The following is a 24625-nucleotide window of genomic DNA, read 5'->3' on the forward strand; positions in this document are numbered from 1 at the left end:
CTTTTGCTGGTTTTTTTTTTTTCCTTCCTGCATGAAAGTTTAGTGTCCAGGCAACTCTGAAGCTTTTAAAAGCAGCTTTTTAAAAATATACCTGTACTAATAGCACAGAAAGTACCTGCCTGTACTTGTGGGCCAAAAAAAAACAAGCAGGAGTATATACTCCTTTTTACCTTCTGTGAGCTGTTCCTATGAGAGTAAGGACAAGGGAAGGGAAAATGAGCAGCAGTACAGGGCAGGCACAGGTGCGGAACAAGCACCAGGCAGAGAAGCTGAATGCTCTGTGTTGGGCCTCCCCATCCTGGGGTTAGGAATGCATTCCTGTTTAAGTCACAGTGTTACAGATAAAATTCATACCTTCTTTCTGATCTGACCTCATCCTAACTAATAATACTGCCTAACAAATCTTGCTGTAGCTCCCTTATCGCTCCTTTGTCATTCCAGCTGTCATTGAGGACTGAGATAAGCTTTTTTGCAGGATAGCACAAGGTGCAGCTCTCCTCTTTTGTGCTATATTTTTAGGTAAATGGGATGTTGGTGCAGGGCTCATGTCTTACGTCATTGGTGATATTTGATGGATGTTGTGTGATTTGAGTTTTTCCTTTCAACTCTAAATATTCAGGGAGCAGCAAGGTTGGTGACATGACCTGGGTGGAGGAGCATGGCCTGCTTCCCCTCCCTCCCAGCCAGGAGGCTGACAGGTCCTGCTCCCAATCCTGGGGATCAGAACAGCACTATCCCTTTCTTTAAAATGGCTTCATGGGGCTTCAGTTCCACCTTATCACCTTTGTTCCCCAGCTGTGTATCTCAGTGAGTGCCAGAACACCAGAGCCATGTAAGCTGGGATTGCTAGGAAATAATGCCAGTGAAGTGAGAGATTATCTTCATGTCTCTTCAGCTTTGGAGGAAGAAATTAATCCTGTATCTCCTGGAAATGTTGGATCTTCCTATTTGAGATCTGCCAGGCAGCAGATTAGTAACCCCAAAGGCAAAATGTTTTCTCACAGTAAACAGAAAAACGTTTTGAAGGCAGGTATATTTGCATTTTGGGGAATCATGGGAAACAATGATTGTGATTCAATCCAAACATGTTTTCTATATTTTGAATAGTAATATTGAACTTTCCCTGACAAGGTGAAAAGGGTAGAAGCTTGAGTTCTGTATCTGTGCAGTCTTGATTACACATGAGAAAAACAGATTTAATTTTAACAGCAGCTCTGAGCCCCCATGGGTTTTTCTGTGCTGCTGTTTGGTATTGGGCAGGAGGAGGAAGAGAATGTGCTTCAGGGCACTGGTGAGTGAGGAGACTGCTCCTACCCAAGCCCTGGAAAGACATGAATGAGAGTTGCAGCTGGCACAGAGAAGGGAACAGATTTTATCTGTGCTATAAAGGTTTAAAATATAAATAACTTTGGTGTGTCTTGGATCTGTGAGGATCTGGAGGAGGCAGTGATAGCCCAGAGGCCGTGCAGTTCAGAGGAGGGCTCTGCAATTGATAGGAGAAAGGAAGAGTAATACTTCAGGGAAGTTTTTATTCAAACGTGTAATGTGTTTTGACAGGCTTTTAAAATAAGGTGATATCTTTCTGAGCTCAAGCTGAGCTGCAGATGATTGAAAGTGAGATAAATCTCCTGTTGTGCACTAAGGCTTCCTACATTTACATTGTCATTGGAGTGTTGAGGAGCAGGGTGGCCAGGGAGGAAGGAGTTCCTGCCATATGGCAGCAGGGTAAATTTAAGTGTTGTTTTCAGGTCAACAGACAGTCAGCTGAAGCTGTGGAACGTAGGGAAGCCTCACTGCCTGCGCTCCTTCAAGGGTCACATCAACGAGAAGAACTTTGTGGGGCTGGCGTCCAACGGAGACTACATTGCCTGTGGTGAGTAGAGCAGCCACCCTGGTGTGCTGACAGGGCTCCTCAGAGCTGAGGCCTCACTAGTAGCAAAGCACACCACCACTTGTGCTATTTTCTGAATTTCCACACTCCTTCCCCTCCCAGGGAATGGCAGTGGCAGTCCTGACCTAAGGGGCTCTGTAGATGGTTTTCTTCTGTCGCAGATGAGTTGTTTGTGCATGATGATTCAGGCTTGCTGTCATCAAAATGAACTACTAATGTCAGTGCTGCTGATATAATTTATCTATTTCAAGATCAACAATTGGCACATCTTTATGCACCACCAGTAGCCTGGGCCACGTGAGGATCCAGTAGTTGTCACTTAGTGTGGCATTCTGCATGGTGAAGAGAAGAGTGCCCACATTGCAAACAGCTCCTTAGAAGGCTGAATCATTAGCTACCCCTTTGGCTGTTCTGTCCTTTCACTGCTTAAAATCTGTAAAGCTCTGTAAATCCACAGCTCTTGCTGGGAAGGCAGTGACAGGCTGATAGCTGTGGGATGAGCAGGACAGCTGTGCCAGCACTGAAGGGAGGACCTTAGCTTGTGTGTTCCCTGATTGCTGTGCAGCTTGCAAGGCAGAAATTGGGATGGATTTCTAAATAAAGCCTGTACAGTCTGCTCTTCCTTGCTTAAGCCTCCACAGACCAAGTTGTCATACTTGATTATGGCAGGCAAAACTTTGATAGTGCTACCTGCCTTTGAGCTGTGGCTCTGAGCAGGCTGGATGTAGCAGTGATTCATGTGGTGGTGCAGATACTCTGCCCAAAATGCTTTGCCTTGAGGAGTTTGTGGAGGGTTCTTGGAATCCTGGGTGTTTTGCAGGTGTGCTGCATGCTGCAGTTGTCTTGTAATAAAAACATGTCCTGTTATTAAGTGTGATGGAAGTTTGCTGTGGAGCACTTCCAGCAGCCAGGGCGCCATGACCACGATGACAACTACAGGGAAATGTCTGGGCTTGTTTTAAGCAATGAAAGAGCTAAGAACCCTTATTTCTGCTTGTTTTAAGCAGTGAAAGAACTAAGAACCTCTTAAGAGCTAAGAACCCTTATTTCTGTTTGTTTTTACAAAATCTGATCCTGTATTCTTGTATTTTTTATTTCTAGGAAGTGAAAATAATTCCCTTTACTTATACTATAAGGGCCTCTCAAAGACACTGCTGACATTCAAGTTTGATACAGTCAAAAGTGTCCTGGACAAGGACCGGAAAGAAGACGACACAAATGAGTTTGTGAGCGCCGTGTGCTGGAGGGCACTTCCAGATGGGGTAAGCTTTCTGCTCTGGTGAAGAAGGAATGCCTCCTGCTTTCTCACAAAATAGCCTCAGCAAGAGGGTTTGACTGTGCTTGGGATTTTCCTATTCATGGGAAAAGTAAAGGTACTTGCAGGTCATTGTGAGAACCTTGATGATTTGCAGGGTAACTGAAATGCTGGGGGAGAAGAGATTGCTGTGATGTTAACTCTTCCACCTGGGTGTTTGAATTCCTCTGTATGCTATCTAAAATCCCAAAAGCAGCATTGTATTTCTGGCATCTGATGGTTTTTGTGGGTGCATTAGTGGGGGTTTTGTTGAAGATACTCATTGTGAAGCCTTGCCTCAATGTTGCTGTGCCTGTCTGGGTTTGCTCATTGGAACACAGCCTTTGTGTTTAGATGAGTAGATATGTAAAGTGCCTGTTCCAATAGCACTGAATTCACATCCCTAGCATGTGTACTAATGTGGCAGGCAGACCTGATGCAGCTTTTGTGAGTGTGGCCTTTCAGAATGCTTTTTTTGAATTCAGGGTGCTCTTGAAAACCTTGCATTAAAAATATGGAGCAAGTAACTCTTGTGTGTACAAGATTTGCAGATCAGATACTTGAAGGGGCCTGTTGGGAGGGAGCAAAATGGAGTTGATCTTAAATGCACTCTTCCAAGCAGATGAAGTGAAATGTTGCATAATTGCTGTCCTGAGATGTCCTATTCACAAAGACAATGTCTACCAATCTGCTTTCTGCATGTGTAGACACTACCCTGACAACTGTGACCTAAACTCACTTCAGATGAACACTTCTGAGTCAAAATCAAAATAAACCCGTGTCTGGAACTGCTCTTTGTGTTTAAAAGTAAGAAGTGGGCTGCTGTGGTTTGAACAGAATGACAGTTGGTGATGTAGGATCACCAGCTTTTTCTGGCTGGGCATTTTGTAGGGTTTGGTATACACGTCTCAGGTGAAGAGTGGCTGTTGCAGGTTTGGTAATTTGTCTTTCTGCTGGATAAAAACATGCTGTGGGAACCTGTGTTTCCAGAAATGCCCTTCCTTGAGCTGCCTTGACTTCAGTGCTTGGATTGTCTTGCCTATTGCTCGTCTGGGCATCTCTTCTACAGGAAGAAGCAGAGATGTCTCACCTGTGGGGTTATGTCTGTTGCTGTCCACTCCTCAGCAGTCTCTTCTCTGATAAATGTGCTGTGATAGACCTTCTGCTTAAGTGGCTGAGAAACTTCTAAGCTGTCACCAAGGGCTGTGAAACAATTCTTCATAATCAGGATGAAAAATACCATACAAAAATGTAACAGTTACATCAGGCCTGTCAAGATCACACCAAATAATGTTCAAGCTTCACTCCATTAAGCAGCATTCAGAATCCATTGCTGTTCTGGTCTTTTTTTTTTTCTCTAGCATTCATCTGCTTTTCCCTGGGCTGCTTCTAAATGAGCCTGTTTCTCCTGTGGCAGCCACACTACCTGGCTCTAGCTTTGAAAGAGAGCAGCAAAAAGCTGCCTGCAGGTGATTTTTGCCTCTGCCTGTGGTACATACCAAGCAAGCAGCCTCACTTGCTTCTGCCAAGAGGCCTCAGTGTTTACTTGCACCATCTTTTCACTGATCCAGCTGCACATTCCTCTTCTCTTCTACTGCTGCAGCAATCCTCTCTGACCTAATTGAGACTTTGCTCATGTACTTAGGAAATTGAATTACTGCACAGCCAAAGTTCACTTATGTCCACGAAGTCTTACTCAAATGATGAAACTCTCCTATTATTCATTTTGATAAAGTTTCTTCAATTTGTCATGTTTTTTTGTTTTTTTGTTTTGTTTTTTTTTTTTTTAATGAGCTTTGCATATACAGGCTTCCCTAAAAGCTGATTTTTGGGGTTGTTTTCCTGGGCTGAAGCAGAGAAGGCCTGTGCCTCAAAATGCTGTCAGCATCTGTAGGATTTGGGGAACCCACAGCCTATTTTCAGCTTAATTACAATTTTGATCCTGGGTGAGCCACTCAGCCTTAGTTTCCTAATTATAAGAGTTAGCACACATACCTCTCAGTGCTGACTGTGATCCCACCTGCTCTGCTGCAGAACTCTGTGTGTGCAAGCAGCTCCAGACCAGCAGCCATGCACAGCCCCAGCACAGCCCCAGATCCAGGCAGCACAGTAAGCAAGTTTTACCATGCTGTGGGCACACTCTGCTCCATTTCTTGCTGGGCTGGTTGGAAGCATCTTGCTCATCTCCATGCTGTGGTCACAGGGCAGCATCTTCAGTTTGTTGCTGAGGGTGGGAGATGCCAGCACAGCCTCTCCCCAGTGACGCTGACTCTCAGTTTCCATCCAGTGTTGCTGTCAAGGATTGTTCTTTAATTAACCTTTTGAGATAAGATGAGTAAGTTTCAGATCTGTCAGTTATCTTGGGAAGCATGAGTACATGTACTCCTTCACTTCATGCACTTAAGTGCAGAATCTCAGATCCTAATTAAAACTTAACCAAAACTTTCAGATTAAATGTCATTGATTCTTTCTTTAAATCTATTTTTATGTAATTCAGGCTTTTACATCCTCCTGAGCCTAAGTCAAGCTGTGCTAGTGGCCCTTGCCAGAACCCATCTTTTTATTCTTTTCCCTTCTGCATTGATTTTGCTTTACTTACAAAGATGCAGAGGCCTTTTTTATTGGAGCTGTCACCTTTCTGACTGAGAGGTCCAGCAGCACCTTCTTTTTACCTATATCAAAGCCATAATGAGGAAGAAAAATTATTCTCCCTGAGTGCTTATTAGCATCTTGCACCAGGTTTACTCACTTTACAATTTATAAAAGTGTTTAGAAATAAGCACTAGCTTGTAGGCTACTTGTTCTGTTAGACTCTTTGGAGAAAAACAGGCAAATGAAAAGCCTCCCAGCAGGCTGACCATGAAGCAAACCTGATTCTTGCACTGCTGTGTTTTGGACAAAGGCAAGTAGGCTGTTGGATATTTTTAAAACAGCACCAACTTATTGTTTGTGGGGAAAAACATTTCTCCCTTCTTGTTTTATGCTAAAAGTTGATCAATATTTAAAAGAGAAAGCTTCAGGATTCTTTTGGCTAAGTGATTTAATAAACATGATTTAGACATGGAGATGCTTTTCAGAGCATTCCCTGGACTAAATCCTTTAATTTCCCAAGTCAAGGATTTTATAATACACCCTTGCTGTCCATTTTAACCAGCTTGATTTGAATCAAGAATCTAGTCTTGAGATTGAAAACAACAGTCTTCTGTTTTAGTAGCATGTAAACGGGGAATGCTCTTGAATACAGGGAGGCTCTTGCATAGGGAAAGAAAATTACAGTAGTGGTGGTAGCTCAGTGCATTTAAACAGGTAGAGTTGTCATCTCTCTTAGAAGGCTCATTGCAATTACATCTGGCTATGTGGATCATAGCTGGAGGAGATTGGTTTGTGCTTTGCTGTCCCTTATGTGTCCTACAGGATGTTTTCTCCTTCCCCAAAGGGGACACTGGTTGTTTACACCCTCTTGTAGAGTTTATGTACCTCAAACATGCTGTGTTAAATGATTGCACCTAAAGTAGCCCTTTTCCCAGGCATGGTTAGTGTTTCTCAGAAAGCAGCTGTTAAAAGAGAAACCAAGGCTGAACCTGCTCCCAGGGCAGCAAAAAGGTATTACAGCTGAACACAGAAGCAATTTGATTATGTAGATTAAGCATGGCTCAATCTATCATAATCACTGTAAAGAAGCCATTTAATTTTGTACCTGTTTGCACAAGTATTCATTACTGCTGATAAGCAGGTTAGCAGGGAAGGATTTCACAAGCAGAAATGTCAAGGCTTTGATACCAGTGAGGAGATGCAGATAAGAACAGGAGAAAGCCATGCAAATTAGCTTAGGTAAAGCATTATACATTTTTTTCTTTTGGAGGAGTAAAGAAGGGGAATCCATTAAAGAAGGGTGCTGCTGTCTTTAACCAGAGATGGGTGGGTGGTGGGATGTACTGGGTGGATGAATTCTCCTAGGAGGAAGGAAAGCATCTCTTCCACCTGAGTAGAAACCCATGTATGTGTTTTCTCACTTCATCACTCCTCAAAAGTAATTTAAATTTATGGAGGTCTCAAAACAGTCATCTAACCATGGGTTAGCAGCTCTGGAACTCCAGGCTTCAGGTTGGCTTTGGGCATTGCCCTGTGGTGAAAGTGTATTCATAATTAGCCTTGCACATCTAAACTTCTCTTTGTTAATCTAAGAGGATGAAATATTCCCTTCAAATAGGTTTTTGGTGCACCTCTTCAGGAAACAAGCTTTTCTTCTGTTTAGTTTTCCTTTTTTTCTAAACATCCAGCTTTGTTTCTTAATGATGTCTGGCTTGGATTCTTTAAATAGAAACCTGTAATTGTAGCACTGTAAGTTAGTCACTTAATAGGGCTGCAGTCTTGTTCACTGATGAAAAGTAGCCATCCTTTGTTTCCCAATAGTCTTATAAATGGTACACAGTGTACACAGGAGCTAGTCTGGGGCTCTTATAATTTACAATCAGCAAATTGGCTCCCTTCACAGGAATTAATTTAGCCAATACAAATTATTTCAGGAAATGATTCATTGCCACTTTAAAGCGCTAATTAATTTGGGTGACTTATGAACATAAAATTGAAACCTCCTTTGTCATTCCCAAGTAACTGAATGGTAATTCAGTGTCATTCTTAAGTAACTTGTATCAGCTGTAACTATACCTCTTGTAGCTTGAAGCACAAATTCCAGCAGGATTTTGGGGGTAAAACAAGCACCTGAAACTTCATTGTCTCTCTTTGCTGCTGAAATTTTAAAATCTTCAAATTGGTGAGAATTTTTACTACCAGCTTCAACTCAGTGGTGTTTTATTTTCACAGCATCCTCAACTTACCTGTTCAGATGTCAGGAAATACCTAGGTAGAATCCAAAAGCTTAGGAGGTCAATTCCTGCCTGGAGTGATGAGACCCCAGCTGTGCCACAGGTCACAGCATGAGTAGTTCCAGCTGTGGTATTTTCTGGAAGGGCATCTGCTGGTTTCTGACTCCTCCTTTCTTTCCTAGACCAAGACTGGCCAAGAGCATTTGTGTGCAGCATCTCCCAAGCTAGAATCCTTGCAGGTTCCCCTCCAGTGCAGTCCCACACCACTTCTTCATGCTGGAAACACAGAGGTGTTCATCTTCATTCTTGTGCTTGCAATGCACAGCAGTTTATGGAAGGCTGAGAAGGATCAGCTTCTGAAAAAAGCAAGTGGTGGCTTTGATCAGATTTATTCTGCTGGTTTTTTCTCCCCCACCTGAAAATCTTCAAAGAAAGGTCCGCTGTCTCTCTCCTTGGAAAGCTGTGTAATCCCCATAGCCTGCATGGTGCAGTGCTCACAGCTGTCTGTGTGATGGCTTCCCACTCCTCTTGACATGCCCTCTGCTCTCTTTGGTCATTGGCAATGCTTTAAACACAGCTTTCTTTGACTTTTATTTTGTTCTTTCCTTAGGTATAAACGTATTTGATTTCTCTTCCATCCTACCTTTTTCATGTCTACTGCTCCTTTACTCATTTGAAAATCTAAAATTTTCTTTAAAAACAAATGAGACCTAGAACATCAGCGGATGTCATGCTTGGTTTTTTCCTCCCCTCAGATTTTAGCATATTAGTTATGTGTACTAACACACACTGTTTATATTGCTTTATGTGCTGCTTGAAAACTATTTTCTTATGCAGAATAATTTCTACTTGCAGATAAAAGATGTCACAAGCTATCCATGATCCATTGCTCTGAACATTCTCATATCCTTTCATATCCATATCTCTTCAAATACTCTGGTTTGGGCTCTATTTATTCTGTGGCTAAGGAGAATTATTTTAAAAATACTCAGGTGACTGACAATATCTTATTCCCTGTCAAAAACCTGTGTGTGTCACAGACTTGTGTACAAGTGTGGAGAAATTTGGGGGGGGGGGGGGAAGAATGTTATATTATTAACAGTTCATGCACTGTATTGACATCTCAGTCTGTTGACACTCCAATCCATGTGAAACACCATCTTGATAATGTGATTATACAAATGACCAGCTTCATGAGGAAATGTTTAATTTTGAGTGTTCTGTAGAAGAAGAAAAATACTGGTAAATGTTCTTTCTTTCCTGTCTTCTCCCTGGTTGCAGGATACCCTCTGAGCTTCCTCCTAGTGAGGACATGATCACAGTGAAGGGAGTCAGGAGATTCCCTGAAAACCCAGCCTCTGTCCCCTGTGCTCCTCCTGCCTAGTGTGTTTGGGGCAGCGTCTTGCACCATTTCTGTTGCTGTTTAGGCTCAATGTGGCACACAGCAGGTGCCTGGTGTGTCAGGAGCTGTGCTAACTCTTCCTTTCCTGGATGCAGAGCAGCTGCCACTGCTGAGGACCCAGGGCTGAGTCTGGCACTTCTGCTCATCTCTCAAGTTCAGGTCCCCTGTGGTACTGCAGCACTCTGATATCATTGTGGCTTCTATTTTAAGAATAGCTTCTTCAAGAAATGTAGGTGGCTCAGGTTTTTCTTCTTTGTTGGTTTTAGCTTTACATTTGCAAACTCAGTTTCTCTCCTTCTGCAAGGTGAGGCTTTTTTTTTTCCTTGCATAATCAAAGAAAATTGCCACAGGGTCAACGTTGTCTTGAATTGAAGGCAGATGAAAGTCTATATTTCCTGAATGGAGACAGTATTTACTCTTTCAGACTTTTACAGATGATATTTGCTTACCAGTGCATCTCTTCTAATGCCAAGAGGAGTAGAGCATGTGCTGTAGATAGATCTGAGGTCTTTCTTATTGGAGTCATCTTTCCTAGACTGAGTGAATGACACAGTGGCCAACATCACTGAGTGCTGCTGACATTACCATTCCAGTAGCTGATCCCAATGGTACAGCTGTAGAGATAATGGATTGCAGATCATTGCTGGTGCAAATAGAGGTGTGAGCAGGCTCTTGCTGTTTCCTAAGCTTTGAAAAAAATGAGAGCATCCCAGTGCAATTGCAAATCATATTTGTGTGTTACACATGGTGAGCTGGGGATGCAAAGAAATCTCTCTGTAGCTGTTGTTAAACATGTAAGTGAATGTTTTTCTCCTATGGGCACTTGACTGCTTTAGTAACTATCAGTTCTTTATTCAAGTATGAGTTTTATAACAGATGAACTGAAGTCAGGAGTTCACATGGAACCTAGACTTCATTCCAACTCCATCCTCAGCTTGCTACTGAACCATAATGTTGCAAGGTACAGCAGTATGTATCATGTGGCACTTACATAAGCTATGTCCCAAACAGCACATCTTCAAAGAAAATTATTTGTCTTACTTATACTGGGGTGGAGAGAAAAAAAAGTGCAGGTTCATATTCAGGAAGCACTTACTTTTAGAATTAAATTACTGGACAGCTGCATTCCCTTTCCAACCAGTCTCAACAGTTGGGCCCCTGATATGTACTCCATTGGGCTCTAAAGCCACTGATTAAATAACTGATTAGGCTGTTGTTTGGGGGGGGTTTCAAATGATGCCTGGAAGGATATTTATCATGAAGTGTACACTTGTCTCTTAGCATGCCTTATCTTAGCATTGTGCCTTTGCCTTGGGGCATTTCAGCTGCTGTGGGAATTACAGATGGCAGGTATTCTGTCTCTGCCCTCCTATAGCTCTTAGCCTTTGGGGAGGAAGGCTCATTCCTGGTATTTTTTGGGGGGACTTATAATCACAGAATCATGGAGTAGTTTGGGTTGGAATGCACATTTAAAGACCATCTAGTCCAACCTCCTGCAGTAAACCTGGACCTCTTTGCTGAGAGTCCCATCCAACCAGGCCTTGAACACTCCCAGGGATGGAGCTTCCACCACATCTCTGGACACCCTCATTATAAAAAAAACTTCATTACATCTGTTCTAAACTGACCTTCTTTCAATTTAAAACCATTTGCCCTTGTCCTGTTGCAACAGACCCTACAAAAAGGTTTGTCCCCATCTTTCTTATAGGCTCCTTTTGAATACTGGAAGGCTGCAAGAAAGTCTTCCTGGAGCCTTCTCTTCTCCAGGCTGAAAACCCCCACCTGTCCTCACAGGAGTAGTGTTCCACCCTGTAATCAGCTCAGTGGCCTCCTCTGGACCCACTGTATCTAATGTATATTCTGTGTAGTGTCCTGGAGCAGAGCCCCCTGCAAGCAGTAGGTCACAGCAGGATCCTGGCAAGTTCTGTAGGTACTGAGCCAATATTGCCTGATGTCAAGCTCTCACTAAAGCTGGTTTCCTCTGAGTCAGAGCATCTCCTGCATGAGCAGCCTTTGCTTTACTTTGCACTGCTAGGTTCATGCTGGCTGTTTCTGTGTGAAGTGCCATCTGCTGAAGTCCCTGGTTGGCACAAAGTGCCAGTGAGATGAGGTCTGAGTGCTGGGAGCTGGTATCAGTCAGGCAGTATTTGGTGTGCTGCAGAGCAGATGAAGGGGAGCATTAAAGGCAGGAGCTGCAGGAGTAGTAGAGCTGTGTGTCCCAGCACTTACTGCTAAAGCAGGACTTTGGTTTCAGAGCAGCAAGAGCAAAGCAAGAATGAGGTAGGTTTTGCACTGAGCTGACCACTGCCTTTGAAGCCAGCTTCTGTGCAGATGCAGAATTGCCCCACAAGGGTGGTGGTCTGCTGTCAGTGCTGTTGGAATTTGGTTTATAACCTCATTCCCTCTAACAAGTGACAGTGCTTCAATTAAAGTCAAACCAACTTTGCAATAGTGTGTTTTTCTTTTTCCTTTTCCCCATTCTTCAGTGCTAATATCTATGGCAAGTGCTGCCAGGCCACCACCATTCAGCAGTTACAATTCATGAGCTGCATCAACCTTTTGCTCTAGCACTCCTAATTAAGCAATTTTAATGACAGAATTTAATGTTTTACACAGTCTAAATGAAGTGGAAAAAATATGAGCGGATTTTTTTCCTTTCCAGCACAAGATTTTGATCAGATAATTTAACCTCTGGGTGAATTGGAAGTAGGAGCATTTATGCATAGGTGGTTTTCTCTGCAAAAGCTTTACTTTGTGTATATCTGTGCATTAATAGAGTTACTGCTTGGCTTTGGGTATCCATTCTGAAGTTTTTTGTGTGCCCTCTGCCCTTCTGTTGAGAGTAACAAAATCCCAAGGCCTTTTGATATCCACTAATTTGTGACCAGCTTAGTGCCAACTGTGTTGCATGTTAGTAAAGTGAGAATAAAGGCTTGCAAAAAACAACTACTCAGAGGGGTTTTCTAGCAGCCACATGGGTTTGTATCCTTTAAACATGTTTAAATTTCTTTTGGTGGTGTTCTGCTCTAATTCTAGATGAGCTAGGTATGTGCATGGAGTGAAAATGGTCCCTCCTTTGGAGGCAATCTTATGTCTGAATTGAAACTACCTGATATGTGATTAGGAGACATAATTATTTTATATAGGTTACACACAGAGTTATAATAATCAGTCTTTTCTAAGGAAGAGAAAGCCAGTATGACAGGAAAGTTATGTTTAGTAATGTAATGAGTGCCTTTTTTGACAGAAATGGCACTGTTAAATTTGGGGTTGTGCAGCTGATGGGCGTTCACCCTCGCACGAGGTGTTTTGAATTCTGTGAGGCAAGTGCTGCTTTAAATAATTGTCTCTTATGGCATTGTATGTCATAATCACTTCCAAAATGCTTAGCTAGTTCCTAAAGCTGGAGAGAAGTGAGCTGTTTGGTACAGTACTGGATTTTTTAGTTTTACTTTAGTATATCTGAAGTGAATATTAAGTTAAGCAGAGAGGTGTAGCTGGGGCAGATGAGGCAGAGCATTGTTCCCCAAGTATTTATAATAATGAGATACTGGAGAGAATATAGGTAATATTACATATACTGGGAAGAAAGTTTGGTTCTGATCTATTAAATAAATAAAGTTCCTTTTACCTGTAATCTGCAGATAGCACATAAATAAACTGCAGTGGGAGCAGGAGAAGCTGTGTCCCTCCTCATGACCCATGCTGGCAGAGGCTCAGCATCACCAGCCAAGAATCCTCATGTTAATCAGGCACACATGATTCTTTCTCCTAGTTTCTAAGTTGATCAATTGAGACCTTGCTGCCTTTTTTTCCTTCCAGGAAAGACCTACAAAGCAGATTGCTCTAGCCAAGTTTCTCTAAAGACTTAAGTAACAGCAAGCTGCTCTGGTCTGGAGAGTGTGTGCTTGGGGGAGATCTTGATTTGTTTAGAGTGACATATCCTTCATTAAAATAGGTTAATAGTTCTTCTCTGTATGTCTTGCTTCACAACTTGCACATTAGCTCCAGCATTTGAAAAGATAAATTTGGGCCAGCAAAAAGGAGAGAAAATTAGTGAAAATGAAATACAAATATCCTTATTTACTACAAAAGGATGCCGTTGGCTTTCTGTTTTTCCCAGGCTCATTCTTTGCTTGACAATGCAACATAAGAAATTTAAATTGTTGGGAAATGCATAAAAAAGATATGGTTGTGGGGAAATTGGAAGTAGAACAGGATTTAGCAACTTTTCTTCTGCTGTTATAACAGGCAGCAGCCAGCATTGGGAGCTTGGGCGTTTTCTTTGTTTCAAAACATAAGAATAATATACATATTTCGCTTTCCAAAAGTAAACAAAGGCTCAGAGGTTTAAGAAAAATACTGCTTTGGAGATTGCTTTCAGATAAATGTTTCTGAATGTACTGTTACAGGTGAAGGGATGCAATTTGGCCGCATCTTTCCCAGCATATCCTGAATGTGAACTCAGTCCCTTTCTGTGCCTCCTGGCCACCTCTGCTGCCACCTCTCCTCTTCCTCTCATAATTCCCTTTGGTTTTCCCTAAACAGCAGAGATGTCTGAGCATGGCAGCAGGAACAAGGACAGTCTCCTCTTCAGCCCACCAGTAAATTTTTGGATTTTGCTATTCATTGTGAACCTGTGAATTATCCATTCTGGAGTGAGATGGGGAGTTAAGAGAACTTTTATCATATAGGTTTTTTAAGTTTCTGCTGTTTTTCTTTGCAAACAGATTGCAAGTTTATAATATACTTTCAGTCTGGCTGAGGCTTCTGTATTGATTTCAGGTAGCACATGAATGTGAAATTTGAGCCCAGCTCATCACATATCAAAGTTAATGAAGTAATGAATGTGACACCAAATGCCAGTGTCTCTGTCTCCTTATCCCCACAAACACATACTGTGTATGTGCTGTTTGTGTGGCTTTATTTTAGAGGCCATTTCATGATACAGTCCTGTATCTCTTCTTGGGTGGTTTAGGTAGGGCAGGACATGATCATGAGCTCTTTGTGGGAGCTTTTCTCCTGATGTTCATAGCTCTACATGCAAGTTTGCTGTGATAAGAAAGAGGTTGTGAAATCCTGACAGAGAACAGTCATTTTTATTTTCTTATGTCCCCTGTATGTTGTCCTCTATTTCTCCCCATCTCTGCTCTGGAACATTTTAAGCATCAGGCTCAGAGAAAAGCAGAGTACATACCACGTGCTTCAGCTCTGTGGTGCCTGTTGAGGAATGAGTCAACAGCAGCAACTCTTCAGAAACAAAATCTAAAATCAAGGGAGGATGAAGCAGATTAGCTAAAAAAAAAAAAAGAAATCAAATGCCAGAAGTGTTTGTCTTCCCTCACGCTTTGTCAGCAAAGGTGGGGTTTGTATTCTAATGTTTACGTAGCTGAAGGGTACAGAAGTGCTGTAGTGCAACACAAGGGATTTTGTTCACCCCTGTAATCCCAGTAGGTAATTCTTTATATACTTGAGTCTTTTTCAACTTCCTTTTTTCTCTATTAGTCATTGGTAGCTTAATGGATTTCGTGATTGTTGAGCTCTTCTTTTTGATGCAGTATTGTTAGTCTTAGCATGCATTCAGAGTGACAGGGAGCATTAAAAATAGTCATTTCCATTTCAGATATCTAGAGATATTTTTTTTATAGCCACTGTGTGAAAATAACTTGAACACTAGCAGAATTATCTATTGTGAGAGAGATGATTTTACTTGTGAATTGGGTTTAAAGATAAAATCTGCCTACTTCCCAAGTCATGGATTTCCTATTCATAGCTCTGTTAAATTTAATCGGGAGCAAGACTTAATCCAGAACAAAGATGATTGAATTGCTCTTAAACAGTGATGTAGAACATTACCCAGATCTCACTTCAGCCTCACAGTGCTGAGAAATCACAAGCATGAGAGAGTTGCTTGTTGAGTACATTATACAAAGAGAGATGCTTTTACTCATTTGCTGGCTCATTAGAAAGTGAAATGCTTTCTGGCTTTTGGAATAAAGTTGTTAGGTGGTGTAGTACAGAATGGGTTAAATCTGTTTTGATTATTAGCTAGAAATTACTTTGATATGCTGTAAAAAGGCTTACTCGATTTGCAAAAGCCTCTGTTGGCTTTAAGTTCTGCCATAAACTGAGCTGCTCCTGAGTTTGTGCAGGATGGATTGATGGATGAAGTCCCTTAATGCAGCTTTGATTCCTCTTTGAGAACCCAGGGGAGGACAAGCTCCAGCACTGGGCAGCAGAGCCACAGTGTGATCCACTGCTCCCCTTTGCTGCTAGCCCCAACAAAAACATGCTTTCAAAAATTACAGTCTGTTTTTAACCTCTTGTATTCTGCCAGGAAGTGTGTACACCTGTAAGATCATCCTAAATCTCCAGTTACAGCCTGGAATGGAGTTATGATATCAACTGGATTTTGCTCTTTGAGGCCAAGGAGAGACCATGGGGGGGAAGCAGTTAAAGGATTTCCAGGCTGGGACATGGAAACTCAACAGCCCCTGTGTTCCTTTTAGGGCTCTTACCTGAGCACAGACTTATACCAGTAACGTTTGGGAGCTGGCATTGCTTATTTCAGATGCATATACCTCATTTAAAATAATTTTTAAGAAAAGGGGATGGGTCAAGGAGTGGTGAAGCAGCATCTTGCTGTAGGTACTCTTGCAGGCAGCACACTGGCAAGCTGTTCCTGGAGTTTAGGAGTGTATTCAAGGCCAAGAAATTTAGGGAATTATTAATGGCACTGCAGCTCCAGGCTGTGCTGTTGGCTGGCAGTCACTGAGTGAGTAGGAAAGGCACTGTCAGTGCCACATTTAAGGCTTTGGGGCCTGTGAGTGTGCCCCATGCAGCATCTCTTTCTTCTGGTTAGAATAATTTTGACCTTCTGAGTTAAACTTTTCCACTTAATGATATTTTCCTATTATGTGAATCCTCTCTTCTTTGGCTTATTAGCATGCCTTACATCATGTTTCATTTAGGATTTGATATGGTCAGGAGCCCAGGATAAAAGACAGTGTATAACAGGCTGGTGTAATCATGACATTTGCTAGGACTGGAAGCTGCTGGGACCAGTTGGGACTGGTCATGGGCAAAATAAACATTTTTTTGTCCACTGTTGCAGTCTTCCTAGAGCAAAATGGAGGTCTCTGTCTGCTTTAGGACAGCCAGCTAAATCAGATCGTTCCCCTCCTTACACATATGTTATCCTGCAATGGGAGAGCTCCTGCAGCATCCTCAGCTGCCATGTCCCACCACGTGGGGACAGCCCTTGGGCAGGATTTTGTTTGCAGCATCCACAGCTAAGGATAATTGCCAAGTGTTAATCCAGCTCAGTAGCTTAGAGCAAGACTGTAATCATAGTTACTGGGTTTTGTATTAAAATGCTCTTTTAAAAAAGTTCTTGTTAGGTTTAGCAAACTGGCTGTAAAGGTGATTGCATTCTGGTTGGAGGGATGTGCTTGAGTGGAGCAGGCTGCATGTCCTGAGATTTCCCTCCCCTCTCCATTCTTGCTGCTTCAAGAAACAGTCATTTGCTTTAAAGTCAGGTTTGCAGCTTTGATTGAAAATGACTCTGCAAAACCCCATCAGAACTGTGCATGCCACAGAGTCGCTTAAAAATAAAAATTCTAAAAGGCACCTTGAAATGTATGAACTCCCTGGGATGCCAAGGGCCATCACCTGTGGTTTGCTAGTGTCCCCAGGTAGGACCTAGTAAATCTTTGTCTGCCCAAAAAGCCCAGAAAAAAAGGAAAGAAAGGATGGAATTGTGCTGTTTGAGGTTTGGGAATGATTATTAAGTGCTGGCCCTCTGCCTGACAGCTGTCATGGGTTTGCAGAAGTGAGACAGATCTGGGAGAGGCAGCTGCAGTTGTATAGCTGGGAAGTTGGGCTTTTAATTGCTAATTAAAGTTACCATTTGCATTTGGGGCTTTCCTTTTTGAAGGATGACTTCATATTCCACAAGAAACTGCAAGCATTGTGTATTTATAGCACAGCCAAACTGGCAACTGGCTCTTGCTGCTTTGCTGGTACATCTGTATTTCACCTACTGCCTACTTTTGCTTTCCCATCTGTATTTTTTATGACTTCTGTCCTGACAGCCCTTGTTCTCCTAGTCCTTGACTCCCCTCCCGTGCAGACATATGATCCTGTAACGTTTTCCTTTTTGTCTTTATAAACAATAGGCAAGCAGTCTGATAGCACAAGTCCAAAGTCAAGGGAGCTTTGCAGATTCAACTTGACAGCTCCTCTCTGAATTATTTAAAAGCTGTAAACAAAAGAAAGCCCATCTTACAGCTTCAGGTGCCTTCTCTAGTACTGTGGAGAATGCCTGATAGGTGAATTCAGCTAATTTTGCCCGTTTAGATCTATGGGATTTAGTGGAATAGCAAATGCCATTAGAATTCAGGGGCTGCCTCCTGGTATTCCTTTGGGGAGGGTGAGTTGCAGGGAGGTGAATGAGCAAATTGAGGAGAGGGAAAGTTGGAAGGTGAATGAAAGAATAGACAATTTCTGTCTAGTATTGTCTAGAACTGTGTGTTGAGTTTGGATATTTTTTTCCCTTTCACAATCAATGAACTTGTCTTAAGACATCCTGTATTTGCTTCTGACTTTAATCTCAGTCCTTGGAGGGTTTCCTTGTTTGTTCTTTTCACATCCTTAGTTTTCAAATCTAAAATGCTTTTCTACACCTGAATGATCCAGTGATTTCTGACTTCTTGGATACATTTTAGTTGCTGGTTTCCCTCATGCTTCTGGATTCAGGAGTGTTTTAGATGGCTGAGATTAGGGAAGCAGGCAGAAGGCACAATTGAGTCCTCTAGATGATGCAAAGTTCATTATTATCTTTTGAATAGTTCATTCTGCAGAATGAAGCAGGGAATATGCCATGCTTTGCATTTATTGTACTAAAGCTATAAAGCTGTACTCTCATCATTCTTGGTGCTTAAGGCACAGCTGTCTTCTCACTCCCTTCTCCCCTCAGATAAATACAATGGGGAAGCCATCAGGAGTGGGATATTGAAAGCAACTTCATGTGTATCATCTATACTCTGCATGGTTTTGTTTAATGAAGTTCTTCACTTTTTATGTACGTTATTAAAATGCAATTTACTGTATTGTCTTTATCAATACCATACAATTTTGTCATGAAAGCTGGTAGTTTGCATTGTGGCTTTACTTTGAAAACTGACCTGCAAAAATGGCTTTGAAATATCTTCTTTCAGAGATCCCAGCATCTTTCACTGTACAAAGCAAAGATCCCTGTCTTCCAAAGAGCTTTGCAGGCATGACCTGGCCACAGTTCAGGTCAGCTCCCTCTTCCATACAGTTATAATAGATTTACAGAGCCCTCAGTGGCTGTGAGCCAAGCCAGCCCTAAACCCCTTCCTGGCCACAGGTCTGTAGGAGATGGTTCTGCTGGCTGGGGAGGATACCCTGCTCTGCTACCTCAGCCTTACCTGTACTGTGGGAACAGAAGAAAGGAAATGTTTTTAATACAAACTCTATGACTTGAATTCACCCAGGGAGAAGATTTACGTATCACTGAAATTTTGGCTGCTCAAGAGAAAACTTGTGCTTGTGACATGAGATGCATGCTCTCAGAATCTGCCTGCAGGTCTTAGGCTCTGGCCATTTTTCTTCGCCATTCTCAAGTTTATCAACATCCCTTCTTCATTTTCCTGTGTGTCCTGGCTGGTGAAAACTGCACTTAGGGCATTTTGGAGCAATACCTTGAGGGGACAAAGTGTCCTATTTCCCAAGCCTGGGGAGGGCCACGTGCTCTGGTCCAGCTTGCCCAGCCTTGCCTGCACTGCAGGAGGTTTCAGGTACTTTGGGCTGCTCTTGATCCTGTTATAGCATTAGCTGAAGTGGATGGTGGAGAAGAGCAGCAGACTGTGAATTCTATCAAGATTAATGGAAATTTTTGTTTTACCTTAATTAAACTTTCACTCCTCAAATCAAAGTCCTTTTTCCCAAATCAGCATATATTATAAATAGCATTAGTATAGGTATAATTTCATGAAGCTTCTCTGTATGCTAATGTTAATGCTTGTGCCTTGAGTTTTCTCCACAAGAAACCATTTATCATTTCTTTTATCTCACCAGGTCCTGGTGGAGGTCACTTCTATGGCTCATGTGTGTTGCATAGAAAATAAAAGGAAAAAATTTATAAATGTATCTTTTATATAAATAGTGGTTTATGCAGCTACAAGCTAGGCCACCTTGCAGGAATCCTTCTCTTGTCTGTTCTTACCACCAAGCAGCCTGCAGCCCTTGGGTGGAAGCAGCCTCCAGGGATGAGATATTTTTGCTTTCCTGGTATGTTTCTTCCTATTGCTGTAGCCCTGCTTTCCCCACAGATGTGTAATTCCCCACACTCCCTGCCTGCAGCCTCAGCTTGAACGTCTGCTGTTATTCCCTGCCTCAGACAGCACCCTGAGTGCTGACACTTGGAACTGGGACTCGATTCCTGTTGCTATTAAATATGCTGTTCTTGGCCTAAAGAGAAATGAAGATTTCCATGGCTGCCAGACTTCTGGCCCATCCACTAACACAATTAGAAAGCTTGCAGATGCAGTGAAACCATCATCCTTCTTTTCCAGCTGGCATAAGCAAAACATTTAGGAGAGTTAATGTGTTTATTGAGCACTCAAGTCCCCCTGCAACATTATTTTGAGACCCACTAATGCAATGGTCAGGATTTAAATGCATGTCCAGAACTTTCCAAGTTGGTTGGTTTAGGATGCTGTTGTATCAGGATTTGGCTTTGGTTTGGTGGTGGGGTCCCACTTAAAAATGGTTGGGTATGTTTAAGGGATGTTATTACAGATAAAGCATAGAAACTAAAAATGGAACAATTCAAGCTGTCCCTTTTTTGATTATCTATGTCATCTCAGACTTGGGAGTGGAGGTGGTTTTCATTAGAATGGGGCAAAAAAGCTACAACCTGCCAGAGATGATATGTACTAGGTGGGTTTGTGTGGCAAGGTTTGGGGTGAAGGGGTGGCTTCTGTGAGAACTTTCCCAAAGTTTCCTCCCTGTCCAACAGAGCCAATGCCAGCCAGCTCCAAGATGGACGCAGTGCTGACCAAAGCTGAGCCCATCAGCAGTGCTGGCAGCACCTCTGGGATAATGTACTTAGGATGAGTTGAGAGGGAAATACTGCACAACTGCAGCAGGGAGAGAGGAGTGAGAATATGTGAGAAACAATTCTGCTGCAGACCCAGAGCTCTGTGAGGAAGGAGGAGGAGAAAGAAGCTGCTCCAGGCACAGGGAAATTCCCTGCTGCCATGGAGGACAGAGAGCAGAGACCAAGAGCTTGGGGACTCTTCCCCTTGAGGAGTGAAGGAATGGCAGAGACAATATGTGATGAGCTGATTGTGGTCCCAGTTCCTTGTCCCTCTCTGTCCCTGAGGGGGAAGTGATAGAAAAAGTCAGGAGTGAAGCTAAGCCTGTGAAGAAGGAAGGGGTGGGGGGAAGGTGTTTTTAAGATTTTATTTCTCATTATTGTACTCTGATTTGATTAGATTTGCCCCAAGTTGAGCCTGTTTTGCCTGTGATGGTAATTGGAGAGTGATCTCTGCCTGTCCCCATCTTGACTCTGAGCCTGTTTGTCTCCTCTGTCCAGCTGAGGGAGGGGAGTGACAGACTGGCTTTGGTGGGCTCCTGGCTTCCAGCCTGGTCACCCCACCATATTAGTGTTGCCCAGACAGCTTGGCTGCCCCAGATTGTTGACAGCCAACCATATAAAATGAACAGTAGCAGAGTAGGTATCCATTATCAGTTTTAAATAAATTGATTTCATGAATTTCTGCCAAAGTGTTTCCCTTTTTCTGACCCAGCCAGCCTGGCTCAGCTTGGTCCCTTCATCATTCCTGACATCACCTGTGATTAACCCATCTTCCTGTATTGATTGCCACCATCTCTGGTTGTGATGCATGAATTATTCTATTCTTTGACTTTTGCCTTGAGGAGATGGTGTCATGTGAGGGGTTTAGGAAGGTTTTTTTCCCAGTCTATCCCACTAGCAGTGGCCAGCATGTAACCCACCAGTTACACAGCTGCAAGACCTGTCTCCAGAAGTTAGCTTGGGTCATTCAGGCACACTTGGTATGAAATTCCCCATGGGCTGGTTGAGCTGTTGAAGCACCTGGAGCTACCAGACACTCATATACATCTAGGACCTCAGAGCAGCAGGTGAGGGTCCAGCATCCCCTGAGCTCAGGTGTTTGTGGAGGTGGGAACTGTGCTGTGGGAAGGTCATAAAGTGTCTTTCAAAAGCCCCAGCTGGGGATGATGTTGGACCATGACTGGCTGTCACAATTTAGGGCTGGTTTTCAGCATGCTTGATGGCAGTGGTTTGTGCCTCAAAGGTTTTTTTTTTTTGGAAAAGAATGCAACTGCAAAGAAGTAAATACTACAGTTCCAACAGGAATTCTTATGGAGAGAGTTAAACCTCATTTAAACCTTCACCCCTGCCCTTTTTGTTTAACACCTCCTTGGGAACATCTGGATTAACCTTGGGCAAATCCACCAAGTGTATTGCCTCTGTTTCCCCACAATATTTCACTACCTCACCAGGGCATTTATTACACCTAATTAATGTTGTAATGTGTCTTTGGTTCCTCTGATAAAACATGTGGCGCGAATGCAAAGTTGTTTTTACTGATTGGATTGTTAATTAAATGTGCGCATATAAATGATTTATTGGCATTGGAGAACTAAGACTTAATAATTTAAAATATTAACATCAAGGTGGTTGGATCAATTTTAAGCCGTTATCATTCAGCTATTTAGAGACTGAAGCAAATGACACTGGGAAAGGAGAGGAAACTGCTGTAAGCAGGATTGTCAAAGGTGAGTTCACTAGAGAAGGAAGAGGAGATGGAAAGATGTACCTAGTACTGTGGAAGAGGCAGCTGAAGCCAACAACAGAGTGCTGAAAGTAAGGTTTTGATGAGAAATGCTATGCCAGGGACAACGATCTCAGAAATATAAAAGTCCTGAAGAATATGGGACAGATGGTCTTGGAAAGATCCAAGTGTTCTTGCACAAGTAAGAGAATTGCTGATTCAAGTGTGAAGATGATTTGAAAGAGGGAGCTGAGGAGTGTTAGGTACAGTTGAGCTGGAAGAGAGATCACTGACTTGGAAGACGAAGGAAGAAGAATAGAGAAGAATAGAGAAGATAAGAGAGGTGGGAGAAGCATACCATGAGTTTGAAAGAGGCACAACAAAACCATCTGATCTGAAGCAGGGCTTTAGCAGATGGAAGTTTGCCTTTCACAGTAGGAGTAAAGGGAGTGTGCTGCAAATTAAAGAGGACCAAGCAGCTGGAATAGAATCCTAGAATATCATGAGTTGGAAGGGACCCACAGGAATCATGAAGTCCAACTCCTGGCCCTGCACAGGACACCCTGACAACCCTACCACATGCCTCAGAGTGTTGTCCAAACACATCCTGAGCCCTGTCAGGCTTGCTGCTGTGACCACCTCCCTGAGGACCCTGTTCCAGTGCCCAGCCATCTTCTGGGGGGAAAACCTTTCTCTTCATAAGTCTCCCTGCATCCATTCCTTCCCAGTGCAGCAGCTGGGAGCTGTGGTCCTTGCTGTGCTTTGGGACTGGGCTGCACAGCTCTGGTGTTTGTAGGGCGGATTGCTTGTCTTATCTAATTCAGGGTAGCTTGAACAGAAAAGCCTTTTCACATTCTGCTGATTTCTGTTTACAGCTCTGATCCCTGATGGTTTGCCACTGGTCTGCACAAAATCAAAATCTAAAAGTACCAGATTTAGATGATATGTGTGAATACTCTCATGCAGCAGATTGGTGGCTGTTTCTCCAGATTGTGTATTTTGTTCCTGATGTGAATTTGGAAGGGAGCATATGCAATAGCAATATTAATGATAACACCCTGAGGCTTGGTTTTGCCCCACCGTGCACTGCTGGGCAGGGCAGCCTGACCTTGGCTAGGGAGAGATTAAATACATCACCTCCAGCATGATGTAATGACTGACTGCAACAAACAATAGAAGGGAAAGGGGGGAGACGTTGGCAGGAGGAATGCAGGTCTTAAACCATGCAATTGTCAAGCAGTGTATGGCATTGCGTTGCCAGATGACTATTTAGGAGTTTTAAGTCTTTAAAGAATTGATGCTAGAAGCTGTCTTCACTAAAGTAATGCCTTGCCATTTCCTGTGGTTTAGCAATATTGATATTAATGTTGTTGTATGTTTATGTATATGGTTTTTGAATGCTTATTGTAAGCTGTATTTATATACTGCTGCCATTTCCTTCAAGGTCTTGACCACATTGTTTATGGGGAGCATCTGATATCCCAGGATTTATGACTATAGGAACAAGTAACTTTAGACACCCTGTCACAGATAAATGGGCAGTGGAACTCAATATTCCTACACAGAGAGGAGGGGAAGACTTGTGCTTTGGAGGTGCAGGGTTAACACCAGAATAATTTGGTTTTAACTTATGTCTCCCTGCCTTGCCTGATGGGGGAGTGTGCAGCAGCTGTTGTAGCTGTGGATCTTGCTTTGCAGTAGATGCAGAATAATAAGTGTCTAATGAGATTTTCTCATCTTGGATTCTAAATAAATTAGATGCTCATCAATAGCAGTTTTGTTCTAGAATGACTAAATTGCAGAGGCAGTAATATATCAGCAGTACCTGGGGTGGGCTTTGCTGGCTGGCTCTCCTGCCTTTGCAGAGCTTTCTTTGCCTTCTCCCCGTCAACCTCATTGGCCTCCATTTCCATCTTGAATTCAGAAGATGGCATTGAAACAAGGAAATTGATGGCTCTGTACAGCACTGGATATGTGTGTGCTTCTATTTTCTTCTAGCCCTGACTTATTTGCCTTGTTGATATTGTTTTTTGAGAGCTACATGCAGGAATGAAAAGGGCATGTTAAGAAGAAGGGGTTTCTCACTTGGCTAAGAGATAGCTTACTGCTTATTTGAGTGTGTCATTGGAGCAAGCCTTGCTGCTCTCCTCAGGGCACCCCTGAGCTGTGAATACAGACCTGGGGATGTCTGATAACAAATAAGCTTCCAGTTACACAATGTTGTCTTCTGCTGGGTTGGATCTGAATAGAAGGAGAAAAATGCATTGTAAAATCCAAAATGAGAAGATTGCTTCAGGGAGTCGGAAAAAGAGCTGTAGTCATGTGTATTGAGTTGCAGGTAGAAATACCAGATGTGGAAGTGTC

The 24625-nt window shown here is 42.7% G+C and overlaps 1 protein-coding gene and 1 non-coding gene across 3 annotated transcripts in view; both read left to right on the top strand.

Annotated features, from left to right (window-relative positions):
* COP1 (COP1 E3 ubiquitin ligase) overlaps positions 1-24625 on the top strand; it is a 124654-nt gene that overhangs the window by 91198 nt on the left and 8831 nt on the right. For both annotated transcript variants that reach the window (XM_058808441.1, XM_058808442.1), the window contains exons 17-18: positions 1749-1873; positions 2993-3153. In XM_058808441.1, coding sequence (XP_058664424.1) covers positions 1749-1873; positions 2993-3153 — 286 coding nt within the window. The remainder of the gene's footprint in view (positions 1-1748; positions 1874-2992; positions 3154-24625) is intronic.
* On the top strand, positions 16468-16603 carry LOC131560400 (small Cajal body-specific RNA 3). The gene has a single exon (XR_009274976.1). It is a non-coding gene; the product is annotated as a small Cajal body-specific RNA 3 (non-coding RNA).

This window comes from Ammospiza caudacuta, chromosome 7 (assembly GCF_027887145.1).
Source record: "Ammospiza caudacuta isolate bAmmCau1 chromosome 7, bAmmCau1.pri, whole genome shotgun sequence".
Classification (NCBI taxonomy): domain Eukaryota; kingdom Metazoa; phylum Chordata; class Aves; order Passeriformes; family Passerellidae; genus Ammospiza; species Ammospiza caudacuta.